The sequence below is a fragment of the Hyperoodon ampullatus genome, assembly GCF_949752795.1.
Source record: "Hyperoodon ampullatus genome assembly, chromosome: 5".
Classification (NCBI taxonomy): Eukaryota; Metazoa; Chordata; class Mammalia; order Artiodactyla; family Ziphiidae; genus Hyperoodon; species Hyperoodon ampullatus.
In genome coordinates this window covers 57,553,775-57,571,693 of record NC_136918.1, presented here as the reverse complement: position 1 = coordinate 57,571,693, position 17,919 = coordinate 57,553,775, and the positions used below count along the sequence as shown (strand labels likewise).

Below are 17,919 nucleotides of genomic sequence, written 5' to 3'. Positions count from 1 at the left end.
ATCAAAATTGGTGAATTTTTGTGTAGCCATTTTAATATTGAAGATGGAAGAAAAAGCAACATTGTCAGCGTATTATGCTTTATTATTTCAAGAAAGGTAAAGATGCGACTTAAACGCAAAAAATTTGTGCAGTGTATGGAGAAGGTACTGTGACTGATCGAACGTGTCAAAAGTGGTTTGCGAAGTTTCACGCTGGAGATTTCTCGCTGGACAGTGTTCCACTGTTGGGTAGACCGGTTGAAGTTGATAGCGATCAAATCGAGACATTAATTGAAAACAATCAACGTATATCACATACGAAATAGCTGACATACTCAAAATATCCAAATCAAGTATTGAAAATCATTTGCACCAGCTTGGCTATGTGAATCGCTTTGATGTTTGGGTTCCACATAAATTAAGCACAAAAAACCTTCTTGACCATATTACCTCTTGGGATTCTCTACTGAAACGTAACGAAAATGTTCTGTTTTTAAAACAAATTGTGACAGGCAGTGAAAAGTGGATACTGTACCATAATGTGGAATGGAAGAGATCATGGGGCAAGTGAAATGAGCCACCACCAACCACACCAGAGGCCGGTCTTCATCCAAAGAAGGGGATGTTGTATATATGGTGGGATTGGAAGGGAGTCCTGTATTATGAGGTCCTTCCAGAGAACCAAAGGATTAATTCCAACAAGAACTGCTCCCAAGTAGACCAACTGAAAGCAGCACCTGATGAAAAGCATCTGGAATTAGTCAAGAGAAAATGCAGAATCTTCCATCAGGATAATGCAAGACTGCATGTTTCTTTGATGACCAGGCAAAAACTGTTACAGCTTGGCTGGGAAGTTCTGATTTATCCTCCATATTCACCAGACATTGCACTTTCAGATTTCCATTTATTTCGGTCTTTACAAAATTCTCTTAATGGAAAAAATTTCAGTTCCCTGGAAGACTGTAAAAGGCACCTGGAAAAGTTCTTTGCTCAAAAAGATAGAAAGTTTTGGGAAGATGGGATTATGAAGTTGCCTAAAAAATGGCAGAAGGTAGTGGAACAAAACAGTGAATACATTGTTCAATAAAGTTCTTGGTGAAAATGAAAAATGTCTTTTATTTTTACTTAAAAACCAAAGGAACTTTTTGGCCAATGCAATGCTATATATAAAATAGATAAACAACAAGATCCTACTGTATAGAACTGGGAACTATATTCAATATCCTGTCATAAACTATAATGGAAATACATATATACGCATATGTATAACTGAATCACTGCTGTACAACAGAAACTAACACAACATTGCAAATCAACTATAATTCAGTAAAGAAAAAAAACAGAAAATGCTTTGATGATAATTATTAGTGTATACATTAGAATTTCTAGTGTCATGGTTTAAGCACCATTTCACATATACCTGTAACTTAGCATCCTAAATGAGGCTAATGTGATTAACTTGCCAAGGCCAGGAAGAGGTTACATTTAATAAAGAATATGTAAAAAGCTACATCCTGATCTTTAGTAGGGAGTATGACTCAGAATCTTAATTTTAAGGAGTTACTATTGCTTTATTAATAAACTATTAACATAGTAGTTAATTCTGAAGCTATTATATTAATAGGCTCATTAATAAACACTTTTTCTTAACATAAAGATTAATGGCTGTTAATTAAAATTAAACCTATCTTGTTCACTGAAGTACAGACTAATGTTGATAAACTTGCCATTTTGTCTCAAGCAGTATTTTAAGAAACAAAGCTTAGTATATTTTTTTTATTAGAATGTTTTAGACAAGATTAAGTCATTTTATTTTGGCCTATAATCAGCCTCCTGAGAGGTAATGAGAAGTCTATTTCAATACACAAGTTTAATTTTCAGTTTTTTTTTTTTTTAAACAAAATTTCCTATCAGTGTATGTACCTGATTGTCTTAAGCTAGATTAGGCCATCTGGTCTCTTTGGAAGCCTCGTTCCAGCTTCCAAGTTTATTCTTGTGGTGTCATTGTCCCCTTCTTTGCAGGGCCCTAATGCATGGGCCATGCTCTCACCTGTCCCAGCCCTATCAGTTCTTTGAGGTCCCTGAAGCCTGCTCTGATTCTGCCATTTCATGCTCTTGTTCTCTGTACCCCACAGCTTTACCTTTGGATTATGGTTTCTGTTGTATTTTTTCTTATCTTGTGTCTCAACAAAATTGTTTGCTCCTAGAGCAGGTAGCATGCAGTTGGCCACAGAGGCAATAAATACTGGCTTTGTACTGCCTTATGTTACCTTCCTTGGTTGAATTTTTTTAAAATCATTTGAAGAAAGTATAGATAGAATGTTGATTGGCTCACTCTGCACACAGCAGGTCCCCGGTCACAATGTCTCCTTCACAACACTCGGTACATCGTCAGGACATCTTGGCAGCAAAGGTGTCCTAGATTTGGGATTGCTCAAGTGTTTGAAGGGTTGGGATCCCTCATTTCATCCACAACCTTGGTTCCAGATTAAATGGCCTTGAGGTACTATTATGGGTTCTGAAGTTAATGTTACCTTGGTTTCCTAAAGCCCCAGTGTCATGGAACTGTGCTTGCTAAAGCAGGAATGGGGTTGGGTGTTATGGGGCAGACGTGGAAGCTCAGCCCTCTAAGGCATATTTACGTGGCCCAGAAAGTCTCTTCTTTTCGGAAAACCACCAGCTAAAATTCATTTAACTAGTTGAATTAGAGAATCAGAATTCAACATGCACTAATTTTTTTTTCCTATGGAGGAGAGAAGATTAAAGTTAAGGAGGAAGTAATTAAATACCATATACATTCACAGGATATTTACTAATAATGCATACTACATTCTTTCTGCTGTTTTCTTTAGGTGATTGAAGACAATACTGGAGTCCGCCGGGTGGTGGTCACACCCCAGTCTCCTGAGTGCTACCCCCCAAGCTACCCCTCGGCCATGTCTCCAACCCATCACCTACCCCCCTACCTGACTCACCACCCGCATTTTATTCATAACTCACACACAGCTTACTACCCACCTGTTACTGGACCTGGAGATATGCCACCTCAGTTTTTTCCTCAGCATCATCTTCCCCCTACAATATACGGCGAACAAGGTGAGTAGATAGATTGCTGGCATCGGGAGCTGTTGGAACTGGTTACAACATTTAAGTAGCTTAAGAGAGCCAGTGAGCAGCTTTGCTTCCTCTGTAATAAACATGGTAGAGGAGGTTCTATCTGCTGTATAAAGCTCATGGTAAATTCCTAGCTTTCTTTGTCCTGAATTGTCTTGCAACTCTTTCTTTCTTTATATGTTTTCAAATTCTGCCCTCATCCCACCCCACAGAGAGCAGGTAGTGGGAGAGCCACTTCTTATTTCAGAAAAGAGGCAGTAACCTATCATATGTTCCCATGTCCTGATAACATATTTTTATGTGAGCGTGGCCCAAGACAGAACTGCTGCACATTATTTCTTAGGCATCCATATGGTCTAGCAGTAGAAGGGAATTTACAGAGGGTTTTGTGCCCCTTTTCCAGCGATAGAAGACTGCGAGGTCTTGGTAAACTTTGGGTTTCTTGGATGCTCTGTTGCAATCTTGGCGGACTCAGAATCCCCTGACTGTTGATGTGGTCTTCCTGAACACTGTTTTTAGTTTAAGAATAGCCATTAGTGCAGCCACAGTTTCACTGGTTGTTAGGCAAATATTTACCTTGAAATGAAAAAGAGTCTCAGAGATGCCGACATTATTTCTTTTTAGTTTTGGCCTTGGTGTTGGTTTAGTCTAAAGCCCTTCTCTATCAAAATGGATACTAAGAAACCAGATAAGTGAGGATAAAATTAGACTTCAACCTCTAGGACTTTGCAAAGGGATTTTCTTCTGTGTCTGACTATGAATTGAAGTGTTTTATTGTTTCAAACACTTATTACATTGGTTTACAGATAAATTGTATGAGAAATGCCTGTTAGTTTTGGAGGACGTTATCACCTTACTTTCTCTCATCAATTTTATATATATATATATATAGATAGATAGATAGATAGATATAGATAGATATAGATAGATATATATAGATAGATAGATAGATATGTTTCCCCCTGTACGTTTATATCACATTGGAATATTTTCTTATTAACAAAAGAAAAATTTGAAATGGGTATTTTAAGTGAAATACCCTGTATCCTGTTGTAACTTAGGGATAGAATTTGATTTTTTGTAGTTGTAGTAGTAGTAGTTAGAAAGAAATTTAATATAATTCAAAAGAAACAGGTGCTATTATAATGGAGTATGGAGAGATGATAGCAAAAGATGAATCAATACTTTAATTGCATGGAGCATCAATAGCTTCCTATTGCTAAAGTCTTTTTGCCTAGTAGCATAACACTCCAAAACATCAGAGACTGGGCATGTTCCATGAAAACATTTGATAAAAACTGAAAAAATTCCATTAATTAAGTATAGTTTTTTAAGAAGTATTCAGTACTCTGACACAGTACACATTAAGTATTTGAGCATTTGTCAGAGTTTTCTGGTTGGGTCTGAGCTTAATGACAGTGTGAAAAGCCTTGGCTACTGACTCATTGCTTGATGAAGAGTGTCTGACCTGCCTTATTTTAGCAGTCTTTTAGTAGGATGCCACACAGTTACTGTTTTGTGAATGGTGTCCTCTGTAATTTTATACAACAGTATGATTTAAGTCATCGTTAGAATTAAGCTTAGAGAAATTATATTGTCTTCATTGAATAGGGTATTTTGGTTTAATTTCATTAAAATAACACAGAGCAATAATGTAAAATAAAAGTGCCTTCATTGATTCCAAATTAAAGAAAGCAGAAAACAAAAATCCTTTGCTTTATAAATAAAAAGCCTTTTATATATTGTCTTACCTTAGTTCTCAGTGTGCATACACCTAAAAGCAATTTAATTTCCCAAACCATGTGAGTTTAAAAGTTCTTGATGTTTTAAAATATTATTCTATCAGTACCCATGGTGAATATTTTAAGTCTCAAGTGTAATGCATTGTGATATTTAAAGCCTTTTTACCATTCTTTTTGTATGTTTAGACATAATTTATTTGGGCATGCACTTTTTGAATAGGATTGTGTTTCTCTAGTGCAGATTGGTTATCTTGTAAAGATTTGCTTTTTAAAGGTCTTCCTCAAGCTATGTGAACAGAAAGAAAATGAAAAGTGGAGCTTTACCATTGAACAATTGAAACATTAGTCATTAAGTTATATAGGGTGACCATACATTCCTGGTGTGCCCAGGACAGTGCTGGTTTAGGTCTCGTGTCAAGAGAAGTAATTAGAAATGCTCCCTAATCACACTCAGAAATACTCAGATTTGGATGGTAATTTATATGGTCAATCTGTGCACGTGGGGCCTTTTTTTCTTATAAACATGTAAGGACCCAGTGTCTGTGTTATACATTACCATTTTTATTAATGTCTAAATAGAATTCTTAATTGCTTAAAAAATTTAAATTTAAAATAAATGTTTTCCCCTAAGATCGTGAGATTATTTTGCAGGCTCCCATTTTCTTTTTTTTTTTTTTTTTTGCGGTACGCGGGCCTCCCACTGCCGTGGCCCCTCCCGCCGCGGAGCACAGGCCCCGGACGCGCAGGCCCAGTGGCCATGGCCCACGGGCCCAGCCACTCCGCGGCACACGGGACCCTCCCGGACCGGGGCACGAACCCGCGTCCCCCGCACGGGCGGGCGGACTCTCAACCACTGCGCCACCAGGGAAGCCCCCTCCCATTTTCTTTTGAGCCATGTAAAAATATGGATAGTGAAGCCAGGTGACATTCTACTAGTCAGTTTGTCTTACCTCCTGATTACCCCAAAATACTAGTTTATGACCGTAGATTATTATGCTTGGCACCAGGTTGCAGAGATGGCTTATATTTATCACTACAAGATCTCCTTGAACATTTCCCCTGATTCTGTGAGCTTTGATTATTTTTAATGGAAATTTCTCATCTTTTCATTTTAGTAGGTTTTGTTCAAATGTTGGCTCTTCTAGATGGCACAAATAACTCCTTATATTCTAGTTGCTGTATACTTTCTGATAGAAATGCTATTCTGTCCATAAGGATAAGCATACTTTCAAGTATCTTTAAGAACACATTACTTAAGGGGGTATTTTATTTGTTAATTCTAACTTTTTTTGTATGTTGCAACTACTAAAAATAACTGACAGGCAAATCAAGCTTAGTTATCTATTCAACTAAAATATGAACTCTTGGTGGACAGTAACCCTTCTTCAGTATTTCCCATAATTTCTGGAACATTTCTGAACATACAGTATAGTTTTTTAATGATTAATTATTCCTTTATTGGTTAGAAATGAATGGGAATATTTTAAACATGTATAATCTGCGTATCGCTTTTATACTGTATTTAGTAATATGTTAAACTTCTTCCTTCAGGCGTCAGGTCATTTGACCCTATAATAATTTGTTATTGGAAACGTAGACTGAGCTTGCATTTGTCATAATCATCATTTTAGAAATTATACCACTCTATGGAATGTCGAGTTATATCACCCGAGAAGACCAGTACAGCAAGCCTCCGCACAAAAAGCTGAAAGACCGCCAGATTGACCGCCAGAATCGCCTCAACAGCCCTCCTTCTTCGATCTACAAGAGCAACTGCACAACCGTGTACAATGGCTATGGGAAGGGCCACAGTGGTGGTGGCGGCGGAGGCGGGGGAGGAGGCAGCGGTGGGCCGGGCGTTAAGAAAACAGAGCGGCGAGCAAGAAGCAGTCCGAAGTCAAGTGACGCAGACTTACAAGGTAATGTTCAAAGACGTTTGCCGTGAAAGACTGAGACGCCGAGTTTTATGTCAGGGTGTTGCATGGCAGTTGGTCTTTCTGCTAGGAGTGATAGGGTAGACCTTCTCTTATCTTTTGCTTAGCAAGGACAGGATGTGTATCATCTCTTTTCTATTACTACTTCATGGCAGAAGTGTTACTTCTTCGATGACACGTGCTGTGTCACGTTCTACTTAAACTCAGTAACAAGTACCTGAAAGTGTTTTCACATTAGCTTACTTCCGTTGTTTCATTCTAAGTAGACAAATGTGGAAGAGATCCTAAGTAAAACAGGTAAACTTTCTAAGAAGTGTAGGGCTAGTTTAAATCTCAAAATAATTATACCTCATAAAACCAGATGTAATTACTTCCATACTGTAGTGAAATTTATCATCGTGTAAGGGAATATATTTCTGTCTCCCTCATCAGTTATTGTTTTCAATGCCACCTTTGGCATCCTGAATGAAGTATTCATAGACCAAGGATGAGAAGGAAGAATTAGGGGCACCACATATAGATAGAGAGACATCAGTTCAAAGGGGCATTTGTTTCTTTGTAGATTAGTCTTGTGGCTGTAGATCAATTAATATGGGAAGAAGATGCGTGTGCTTTAAATGAAGCTTTTAGGTAAGACTTAGACACAACCTGTTCTTATGCCACAGGAGTTAAAAACAGAAGCTTTTTATATAGGCATATGTAGAAGGCTGACTTAAGAGAAGCAAAAGAAGAACACTTTGATAAGCTAGGTGAGATAACAGATAGAAATAAACAAAGACATATGAAAGACAAGGTAAGAACGGATTATAACACTATTAAATACACTCCTTCCTTATCGGACCTCATCCAGGTAGAAACCGGCATTGTATATGTGAGAATGTGTTTGTGAATGAAAAAGACAGAATTAGTGTGTGGTTGATTGTGTAGGGAAGACTGGCCTCTGTCAGGGCAGAGGAAAATTAGGTAAAACCAGACACTGGCGGGCTTCCCTGGTGGCGCAGTGGTTGAGAGTCCGCCTGCCGATGCAGGGGACACGGGTTCGGGCCCCAGTCTGGGAGGATCCCACATGCCGCGGAGCAACTAGGCCCGTGAGCCATGGCTGCTGAGCCTGTGTGTCAGGAGCCTGTGCTCCGCAACAGGAGAGGCCACAACAGTGAGAGGCCCGTGTACCGCAAAAAAAAAAAAACAGACACTGGCATCAACATTTCCTCCCGTGTTGTTCATATGAGTGAACTGTAGCACGAAAAAGAGCAATAGTAAGATACAGTGAAAAGTGAACAGTAATTTCTCTGTGAGTTATATTATAGGTGCTTTTAATTTTGTTCTTTATTCTTTTCTGTATTTTCCAACTTTTATTTAATTACCATGCATTATTATTATAATTATTAAACAAAACATAAACAAGTATATAAGAGTGACCCAAGATTTAAGAGGCTTTCAAACAGCTCCTAGTGGAAAGTGCTGTCTGCTGTATAAAATGATTTTTAGTCAAATAATACTATAATTTCTAAGTTTGAAATTCAGTTATTAGCAAGTTATAATTTTAAATCATGGGCATTTAAGAGAGAATTCACACACAAAAAAATTAGAAATAGGTTTTCCTAAGGAGAATTTTAGTCTACAGAAAAGAGAAAAAGAATGTATAAGCTGTCTTCAGAGAGCTTATGAAGTTTGAACTACCTTGATTACTTGATTCATTCTTTAATACTTTTTGTTCTGCCTTGCGTCAAAAAAGATTTAAGGCAGATGAAATAGATAAATATAATAGAGGCAGATAAAACAAATTTGAGTAAGATCTAAGAGGCAGAGAGACAATAAGAGAAGGGAAATAAGATGAAGCAGGGTTGAAGTTAGCATACAAAATTAGTGTAGTTATGAATTACCTGGCAAAAGTAAACCTTCCTTATATATGCAATTATTTCCTTTTACATATACCTAAATGTGTAAGCTGCCCTATATTTTAATATTCTCTCATAGCTGTAAGAGAGGAAATGGATTTGCATTGAAATCAACACTGAAATGTTTGCTAATGTACATATGTTAATAAACATTTTGGCATTTTACATTATGACAGAGAGTATAATTATTCTGAGCACCTTAAGCTCTTTGCTGTTGCGTAGAAAACATGTTATTGTGTTGGTAACAGTGAGATCTTTTTCGCTATGGGCTTCTGGGAGTCTGTGTTTCACAATGAAAAGAGTTAGAAAATATTTTTATCTCACCTTCAGTTCAAACTTGGTGTATTGTTCCTTTTCTCATCACAGTATTTGCCTACTCATAATCACTCCAAGTGCTACTCTCCACATGGTTTAGCCATGAAATATAGAGTCAGATGGAGGATTATTTTATGTACTCTAGCGCATTCCAATAAGGATCTGATGGGGTTTACATGTTGGATAAAAAAATAACCATTTGCTGACATGAATTGAAAACTTACATCCTGACAAAAAAAATACACATGGATGTTTGGAGCAGCTTTATTCATAATTGCCAAAACTTGGAAGCAACCAAGATGTCCTTCAGTAAGTAAATGGATAAATAAACTGGTTCATCCACACATGGAGTACTACTCAGCACTAAAAAGAAATGAGCTATCTAGCTATAAAAGACATGGAGCCACCTTAAATACATGTTAATAAGTGAAACAAGCCAGTCTGAAGAGGCTACATACTGTATGATTCCAACTATCCAATAGGAAAAGGCAAAACTATGGAGACAGTGAAAAGATTCATAGATGTCAGGGGTTGGGGGAGTGAGGAGTGACCAGGCAGAGCACAAAGGATTTTTAGGGCAGTGAAACTACTCTGTCTGATACTGTAATGGTGGGTACATATCACATACATTGGTCAAAACCCATACAGTGTACAACACCAAGAGTTACATACACCCTAACGTAAACCATGGGCTTGGTAATGGTGGCGTGTCAGTGTAGGTTCATCAGTTGTAACGAATGTACCGCTCTGGCGTGGACATGATAGGTGGGGCAGGCTCTGTGCATGTGGTGGGTGGGGTGTATAAGGGCCTTCTTTGCATCTGCTCAGTTTTGCTCTGCAGTTAAAACTGCTCTGAAAAGTAATCTATAAAAAAATAAATATCTGAGGAAACTGAGGACAAATAAGACGAAGACACGAGTAAGGTTGTACATAAAGAATCCCGAAGAGTTGCTTGATGTAGGCCATCTATTTGGCTTTGAGCCTCCAGGTTGTCGAAGCAAAGAGGAAAAACCTGAATCAGGTGGAATAGGTGAACAAAAGCACCTCTTGTTCTTGGAGTCCATAATGTCGTTCATAATGGTTCAGCCCTGTCTGCCTCAGTATGTGATTGTTGGCTGAAAGGATCCCAGAAGGCTTCTTCTGCCTTCTCGTACGTAAATGGCAACATTCTCCCAGGGTATCTTTTTGCTTGAATGTACTGCAACTGACTTCTGTACCCAGGAAGTAAGTTTCTCAAACAATTCTTAAGTTTACAGTGCCATCTGATTATATACGAAGCTACAATTGATTTTAGTATGTTGATCTGTTTACATTCATATGTAGTTCGCACAAGATTAGGGTTTATACTTAACCATGACATACAGGTTGTGGTATTTTTCTACATTCTACTTAAGATGCCCACATTTGCCAGAGGAGGCCAACTTTTAATCTCAGAATTCCCTAGTTTTTGAGGGAATCTACTTGAATTACTTACCGCCTTTTTACCACTTAGAAAATACAAATGTAAAAGGAAAAGGGCAAGCTTCAACTTTGTACCTGGTCCTGTGATAAGCAAACAAATTATGTTAATCTTAACAAATAAATACATTTAAAAGATGGAGATTGATTAATTACTCTCTGGAATCCTGGTTCTCTTGTTTGTACTTCAGAAACACTGGTGGAACTTCCAAAAAATGCAGACCCCTAACCCTCATTTCAGACCTGCTAAACCAGAATCTCTTCACCTGATTTGGCTTCATGTTTTTTATTAAACTTCCACTGAGAATGATGGCCAGCAAGATAGAGAACTACTGTTCTGATATCAAGGATGGTTATGGAAGGTGTGGTTTGCTAGTTTCTATATGATGTGAGGTAGGAACTTTAGCTCACCACCTCCTAGGACTGTGTGTGGCACATAGTATGTACTTAGTAAAATTTGTGGAATGAACCCTGGGTTCTTAACTGCCCTGTTCTCTAAAACAAGCCGTCTTGCTCTGCAGCCAACCCCTCCTTTCATTTACTGCTGGTACCTTCAGGAAAACAGCTTAGGCAGGACAAAGTCTACGGTACCATCAGGGAAATGTAGAATTCCAGTTTTCTTGTACACCTTGGAGTTGATGGTGTGATGTGGGCAGAGAACAGTTGGGGCTTTGGTATCAGACACACTTGGCTTAGAATCAGGTTTTGTCACTTGCTGACTGTTTGCTTTTAGTATTCCCTGAATCTCTGTATCCTTATCTGTAAAATGGGTATTTTAATTCCCAATATTAAATATTAAAAGTAGTCTATCTTGGTTCTTAACACCTCAGTATAATGGTCACCCTTGTTACTTGAATATTCTTATCATCCCCCCCCCTGTAATCTTAGGATCAACTCTCATCAAGATGTGTGCTCTTCTCAGAACAAGTATCTCTATGTGCCCCTGCGCCCCCTTCTCCACCTCCCGCCATCCGATGCCGTCTCTCTTGCCTTCATGCCCTCGCCCTGCAACTCCTTCCCCTGTAAGCCAGAAGTGGCTTCCTTCTGCTTAAACCCGTCTTCATTTTGAAAGCTCAACCCTGTACTCCTGGACCTCTACTTCTGAAAGTTGCATCCAGGCTCTCTGAGAGAGATTGCTACTGGGGCAAAAATGTGCTGCCTACCCAGAGGTGCCAGATTTCACACATCTTCTCATCACCCCATCAGGGACACTTAAAGTTCCGAGTGAGTGAGAACTCTGGATACCCTCTTGGGGCATCCTTTCTAATGAACTCTGTCTTTGGCATCTCCTCATACATTTTTTAGAAACCTGAGTTAGGATTCCCTATGCTTAGTCTGAGAAGGACCACCTTATGTTTTAAGAAATGGGATTATCCATCTTCCTCCCCATCCCATCCTCTGATTACGGCTGCAGCTACATCAGATCTGAACGTGCTGTTCCCCTCCTTAAGGAACCTCCATGGTGGTCCCCGTTGTCCAGAGAATAAAGTCTAAGCTGCTTGATGCTCACCTTCCCAAGTACTTTAGATTTCCCCACCAGCTGCCCAAAGTTTTGCCCAGTTTCAAGAATATGCCTCATCTTCTCTTCTTGGCTTTTCCTTCCAGTCCCTCTGCCTAGCACACTCCAACTCAGTCCTTCAAGAGCCAGCTCAAATATCATCTCTTTCTGTGGAGCCTGTCTGTCTCCCCAAGGCATAATAATGGCAGATTGATTAGGGGAAAATATTTCAAGAAAATTTCCCTTGTCTTTCTTTTCCTTAACTGGCATTTGATTTTAGTTCAGTGCCTGAGCACCATGTCCGTAGTTGTTCGAGGACAGGATGACAGGATTTGTCCTTGTGTGCAGAATGTTGTACAAGAAGAGCTGGGCCTTGAGCCTCTTCTGTGGCCCAAACCAAGTTAAGATTGTCATGTTCCTTTTACCACAGAGGCTACAGAAGTTTCTGTTGCTCTTCATTGAGTGAGAGGGAAGTTTCATCCTTCCATTTCATCCTTGGTAAAAACCGAAGCATATGATATCAAGGAAGTTATTCAGAGGATACGGTTTTGTAACTGAAATCCCCTAGTTTTCAGCCAGCGCTGTAGTCCCTGTGTCATTGATATATCCTCAGAAAGGAGAGTTAGGTTATCTGCTAGTACTGTTTTAGAAATGATTATGTGAAGCCAGAGTGAAAAACTAAAACTTTGGTGAGGATCCACTGTCTGATAATATGAAAAGACTTAAGTAAGCAACCCCATTAATAATGGGGGGGCGTTGTTTAGGTAGGGGAAGGAGAGAAAGAAAGAACATCAAGAGTGTTTATAAGTCACAATCTCCAAACATCTTTTGTGTGTGTGTGTGTGTGTGAAAGTATTTTGTGTGTGCAGTTGATACTGCTGACCTTTACCTCATCCCTGGGTTTATCTTTTTCACTCATTACTTGAACATTTTAAAACCTTAATGGATTTGTAACATAACAGTTGTTTGTGTTTTAGATTACGTGATACATAACAAGTCATTTCACTAGGCCTCAGTTTCCCTTTCAGTAAAATGAACAGGTGAGTTAAAGTCAGTGATTTTCAGGGCTTCCCTGGTGGCGCAGTGGTTGAGAGCCTGCCTGCCGATGCAGGGGACACGGGTTCGTGCCCTGGTCCGGGAAGATCCCACATGCCGCGGAGCGGCTGGGCCCATGAGCCATGGCCGCTGAGCCTGCGCGTCCGGAACCTGTGCTTCGCAACGGGAGGGGCCACACAGTGAGAGGCCCGTGTACCGCAAAAAAAAAAAAAAAAAAAAAAAAAAAATCAGTGATTTTCAAAATCTTATCAATGAACAGGTCTTCCTTTTTCAAAAAATCTCATGTGGATCCGCGATGAAATACAGTATCCTTCCTCCCCCACCACCACCATCTCTCTCTCTCTCTCTCTCTCTCTCTCTCTCTCTCTCTCACACACACACACACACACACACACACACACACACGCAGGCGTTGTAACAGCAGATAGAGTTGGTGCTGCTGTGCTTGGGGCGGGAGCTATGGGCACTTGTCATCCACAAAGCTTTCCTCACCCTCACTTGGACTCTGGCTATTCAGTCCCAGGCCACAGCTTCGTCACCATCTAGGAGCTTGTAAGACATGTGCCCTCCTGGCCTGCCCCAGACCTGCTGGATTACAGTTAGTGGAGGTGGGACCCAGCAACCTGTGTTTTGTTGAGCTCTCCAGGTGGTAATCAGGCACAGTAACATTTGAAAACCACTGGCCTCCTGAATGCCAAGCAATTTTGAAGGAAGATTTTTAAATGAGGGGTATGGGAGGCATTCAGTTAAAACACTCGTTTTAAATTGAAGCTTATTCCTTTTGTAGTACCTGCATAGTGATAAGCTTATACGGGAGGTGGAGAGAGTCCCTTTTATGTTGCTAACGTATAAGTAGTAGTTTACGTGAAGACCTCTAGAACTTACAGTGCCGTATGGGAAAACATTGGGACAAAATGGTAAGAATTCCAAATATAGAAGAAGATGAAGATACAGCATACTTTTGGCATTTGACCTTTGGAATTGTTGACAATCCAGAGATTCAGTTACACTGTTGATAAAATTCCATCACATAGAATGATAGTTTCTGATTGTAACATTGAAAGCCGGTGACAAAAGCATTATTCTGATGCTTTTCTCCTTCTGACCCACAGTAGTAGTATTCCTTATTACCAGGTTTTTGTGTTCTGATTTCTTCTCAGATGGCCTTCCCTGACATTTTTTCTCTTTCTACATTTTGCTATTACTGGTCAGAAACCAGAATCTGACCCCAATATGTATGTACTGAAATTAGTATGAAAGTTTATTCATTCTGCAGATAAGAATTGCTGTAGTGAGGGTGAGGACGGCCTTTTCCTCCGGAGGTCTGAGATTGTGGGCAGTTGCGGGTTCTTGGAGGCTGTCTCTTGCTGGGTGGCTTGGCTCTGGGAGGGGCGGCTGCATCCACCTGTGCAGGGCTGACAGTCGTTTCCTTTGTTTGGAAGGACAAGCCTAATGTTAATAAGGTCTGGAATGTGACGAGTCAAGGCAGATTTTCGTTTGGAGTCTCTTTTGGTCCTGGCTCCCCATAAGAGATAACACTGGTGCTGTTCTGTTTAAAATAAGGTGTTTAGTGGGGCTTTAACACTTCCTAAGTGGCTCATTTCTTCTTTCACCTGCAGCCTTTTTCTCTCATGAGCACATACCTCCTAGGCATACTCAGACTGGGTGTTTTGGAAGAGAGTTTACTTGTGCAGGGGGCAGGGGTCCTTTCTCCCGGTGTGGATGCTTTCCACACTGCATTTGAAAATGTACAGTTTCTAGTTGTATTTTCATTATTGCTTCATCTCAAGTCTTTGGTGATGATAAATCCCGTGTGTTTTCACCTGTCTGCAGCTGCATATGAATCCTGTGCATGGCAAAAATATCAAGAAAACATGAAAAAAAAAATGAGCTCAAGTCAGTGGAATTTACCCATTCTTCTGCCAAGTAACAGTCTGAAAAGTGAAAATAGTCCAGACAAACCCAAATGACTTTTATTTTTTTAAAGAGACAATGTGGACCCTTGGATCAAAATGCAAGATACACTCATTTTGGCAGGAAACTGGGCAATTAACACCCTTACTTCCATTTCAGACATAGATTGCCAGATCTATCCCCTAGTCTCGAAGGCCCCTGAGTGATGCTGGGAGAGGTCTGAGCAGGTTTCCAGGCCTTGCAACAACTGCCTACGTGTGGGATGGAAGGGAGGGAGGCTTGAGGACAGAAGGCTGTTTTCAGGAGGAGGGTGCTGCTCACTGACATGTGCTTTCTGACCTGGGCACTATCCTCTGAGGGCCAGAGCTGGAGAAATCCAGCAATGAGTAACTTTTTTCAGTAAGACCCCAGTGTACTGATTTTGTTTTTCCTTCCAGAGGCATTGACTTTCCTGATACAAAGGCAAAATCTGCGGCTCAACAAAGAGGAAAATGTGGTGGCCCAAATTTTTGCTAATGAGTAGAGTGTATAGTTGTCTTTATCAAGTTCCATCACTTATCTTTTTGCCTTTTGCCCTTCCCACCTGTATTTCTGTTGCAATCTGGAATGTTTTAAAGACGTTAACTACATGGTTCTTTCAACAGACAGGATGAGATATTTTTGTCATGTCAGTTTAAGAAGTCTTAACGCATTAAATCATACTTGAAGCTTCCCATTTTTCACTTACATATAAAAAGACAGACAACATGCAAAATTTTTTTTGAGTTTTCTCTTGCAGTGAATGTTCACCAGAAGATTGAGGGCAGAATTTTGATTAGTTTCTACCATATGTAGTACTTAACTCTGTGAACCCGTATTATTTTCTCTGCCTTTTTTTGCTTTCTTGGGAACTGATCATAGAGGCATTTAGATGACATCAGAACCCATGTGGGTAAAATACATGTCATCCCAAAGAACCCTTTAAACAGCAGGTATAAGTGATGACATGGTTTGTTTCTGGTACATATATAACCTTCAATTTTATTGAATTGAAACTTGTACATGTTATTCTCTCATTGAGCTAAGTTGAATTCTGAATTTAACTGGGTCAAAGGGCATCATCACAAATGTGCCATACTTAGAAGCAAAATAACATACTAGTCAGGACCTTGCAGATCTGGGTTTAGTCCCACCTCTGCCCCTTGTGAACCTTGGGCCTTTGGGCAAGATAGTTAATCTCTCAAAGCTTCAGTTTCTTCATGTCTGTATAAAATGGGGACCATTAATAGCACCTATTTCAGAAGGCTGTCCTGAGTTCTTAGTACAATTTTAGAGGCACTAAGTGCTTTAGAAATGTTAAAGAGTATGGATAAAGAAAGACCATGGCATTTTTCTGCTTAGGAGAACTGCCTCATGTGGGTCATGTTAACAGAACCCCCGGCCTGGGAGCGCACCCCCTGGAGTGCCGCAGGACAGGGCCTCCTGTGTTCTGAGTCAATGTTGAGTAACTTTCAGTGCCAAGGATTTGAGATATGAGGGGAGTCAGAGGGGCATCCAATCCCAAGAAAAGACCGTGACCGTTTACCACCAACAGCCTGGTAAATCCTGGGCAAGAATAAAATTCAGTTCCCTCCTTCTCTCTCCTGCCTCTTCTCTGGGCTGGATTCTCTTGTGAGGCTGAGGAGTAAAGCCTAATGGGCCAGCTTGATTCTGTGTCTGAACCTTCTCAACACACGGCTGTAGATTACTTTGCTAGGTGTTAGAAGTGCTGCAAAAGGAGGAGTAGCTGGAGATGACTTGGGCAAGCCACGACTTCTCTATATTTTGCTAACACTCATATTACTTGCTGTAGGGCCATTAGTTAACCCAGACGGATAAGCTTGCTAGGAAAGCCACTAAATTTCAAGCTCTTTCACGGTTCTTCCTTATACCTCAGAAGTCATACACGTCCACATTCTGTTGGTCGCATATTGTACCTACTGATACGGTGTGGAAGGCGTCTACCCCGAGGTGGGATGATGGTGGGGTGAGGTAGGGGACGTGTCATCTCAGAGGCTGGCCACCACATGGTGTGTGGAGTCGGGGACCGTGCCTATTGATACTCCATCTGAAATAGTCTCGGCATTTGTGATGGAATTTTGGCAACTTTCCAGCTGTTATGTCAACATTGATTTTGTCGCTTCATCTCCTGTGGAATGGTCCTCTAGGATTCCTGTATGTAAGTGCTGTATGAAGAGGCAGGGTATCGAATCTCTGGGTTTACCGGACCAGTTTCTTGTAACGTGACGATTATAGGCAGTATTGCAGATATGCTAATTACAGGCCATCCTTTCTGCTCTGACCAGCCTTGGCTTTTCTTTTCTTTTCTTTTTTTTTTCTTTTTTTTTTTTTTTTGCGGTATGCGGGCCTCTCACTGTTGTGGCCTCTCCTGTTGTGGAGCACAGGCTCCGGATGCGCAGGCTCAGCGGCCATGGCTCACGGGCCTAACCGCTCCACGGCATGTGGGATCTTCCCTGACCGGGGCACGAACCCGTGTCCCCTGCATCGGCAGGTGGACTCTCAACCACTGCGCCACCAGGGAAGCCCGGCTTTTATTTTCAACTTAATTTGCCCAACCATACACACCACAGTGCAGCCGATTATATCATGCTGTTCCAATCTTTGGTACTATAATGAGACCTTGAAATCCTATTAAGGATTGAGTAGAGAACACAAGGGTAAAATGGGTAAGGTCCATGAGAGACAGCAGTGATACGAGCTCATTGCTTGCGATTTAGGATTTACAAAGTAAAGAGTGTAAATGTCGCTGTAGTTGACCATAAAATCTCCTCTTCTTGTCTTTTGGTGCTGAGTTTGCATTCTTATATGTGCCTCGTGCCCCACCACCCCTGATTGTAGCTGCTGCTTCCCAGCTGCATCAGAAGAATGGAGCTTTCCATGCAGACAGGCGTTGAGCTCAGAAAAGGGGCAGGAGAGAGCAGGTGATAGTGGTGGGGATGATTTGCTCCAGGCACAAAAGGGAATTGTGATAT

The 17,919-nt window shown here is 40.5% G+C and overlaps 1 protein-coding gene across 1 annotated transcript in view; it reads left to right on the top strand.

Annotated features, from left to right (window-relative positions):
• FNDC3B (fibronectin type III domain containing 3B) overlaps positions 1 to 17,919 on the top strand; it is a gene marked incomplete at both ends in the record, with an annotated part of 281,051 nt that overhangs the window by 134,655 nt on the left and 128,477 nt on the right. Inside the window, 2 exons of the mRNA XM_079704135.1 lie at positions 2,832 to 3,075; positions 6,467 to 6,754. Of these exons, the coding sequence (XP_079560261.1) occupies positions 2,832 to 3,075; positions 6,467 to 6,754 (532 nt within the window). The remainder of the gene's footprint in view (positions 1 to 2,831; positions 3,076 to 6,466; positions 6,755 to 17,919) is intronic.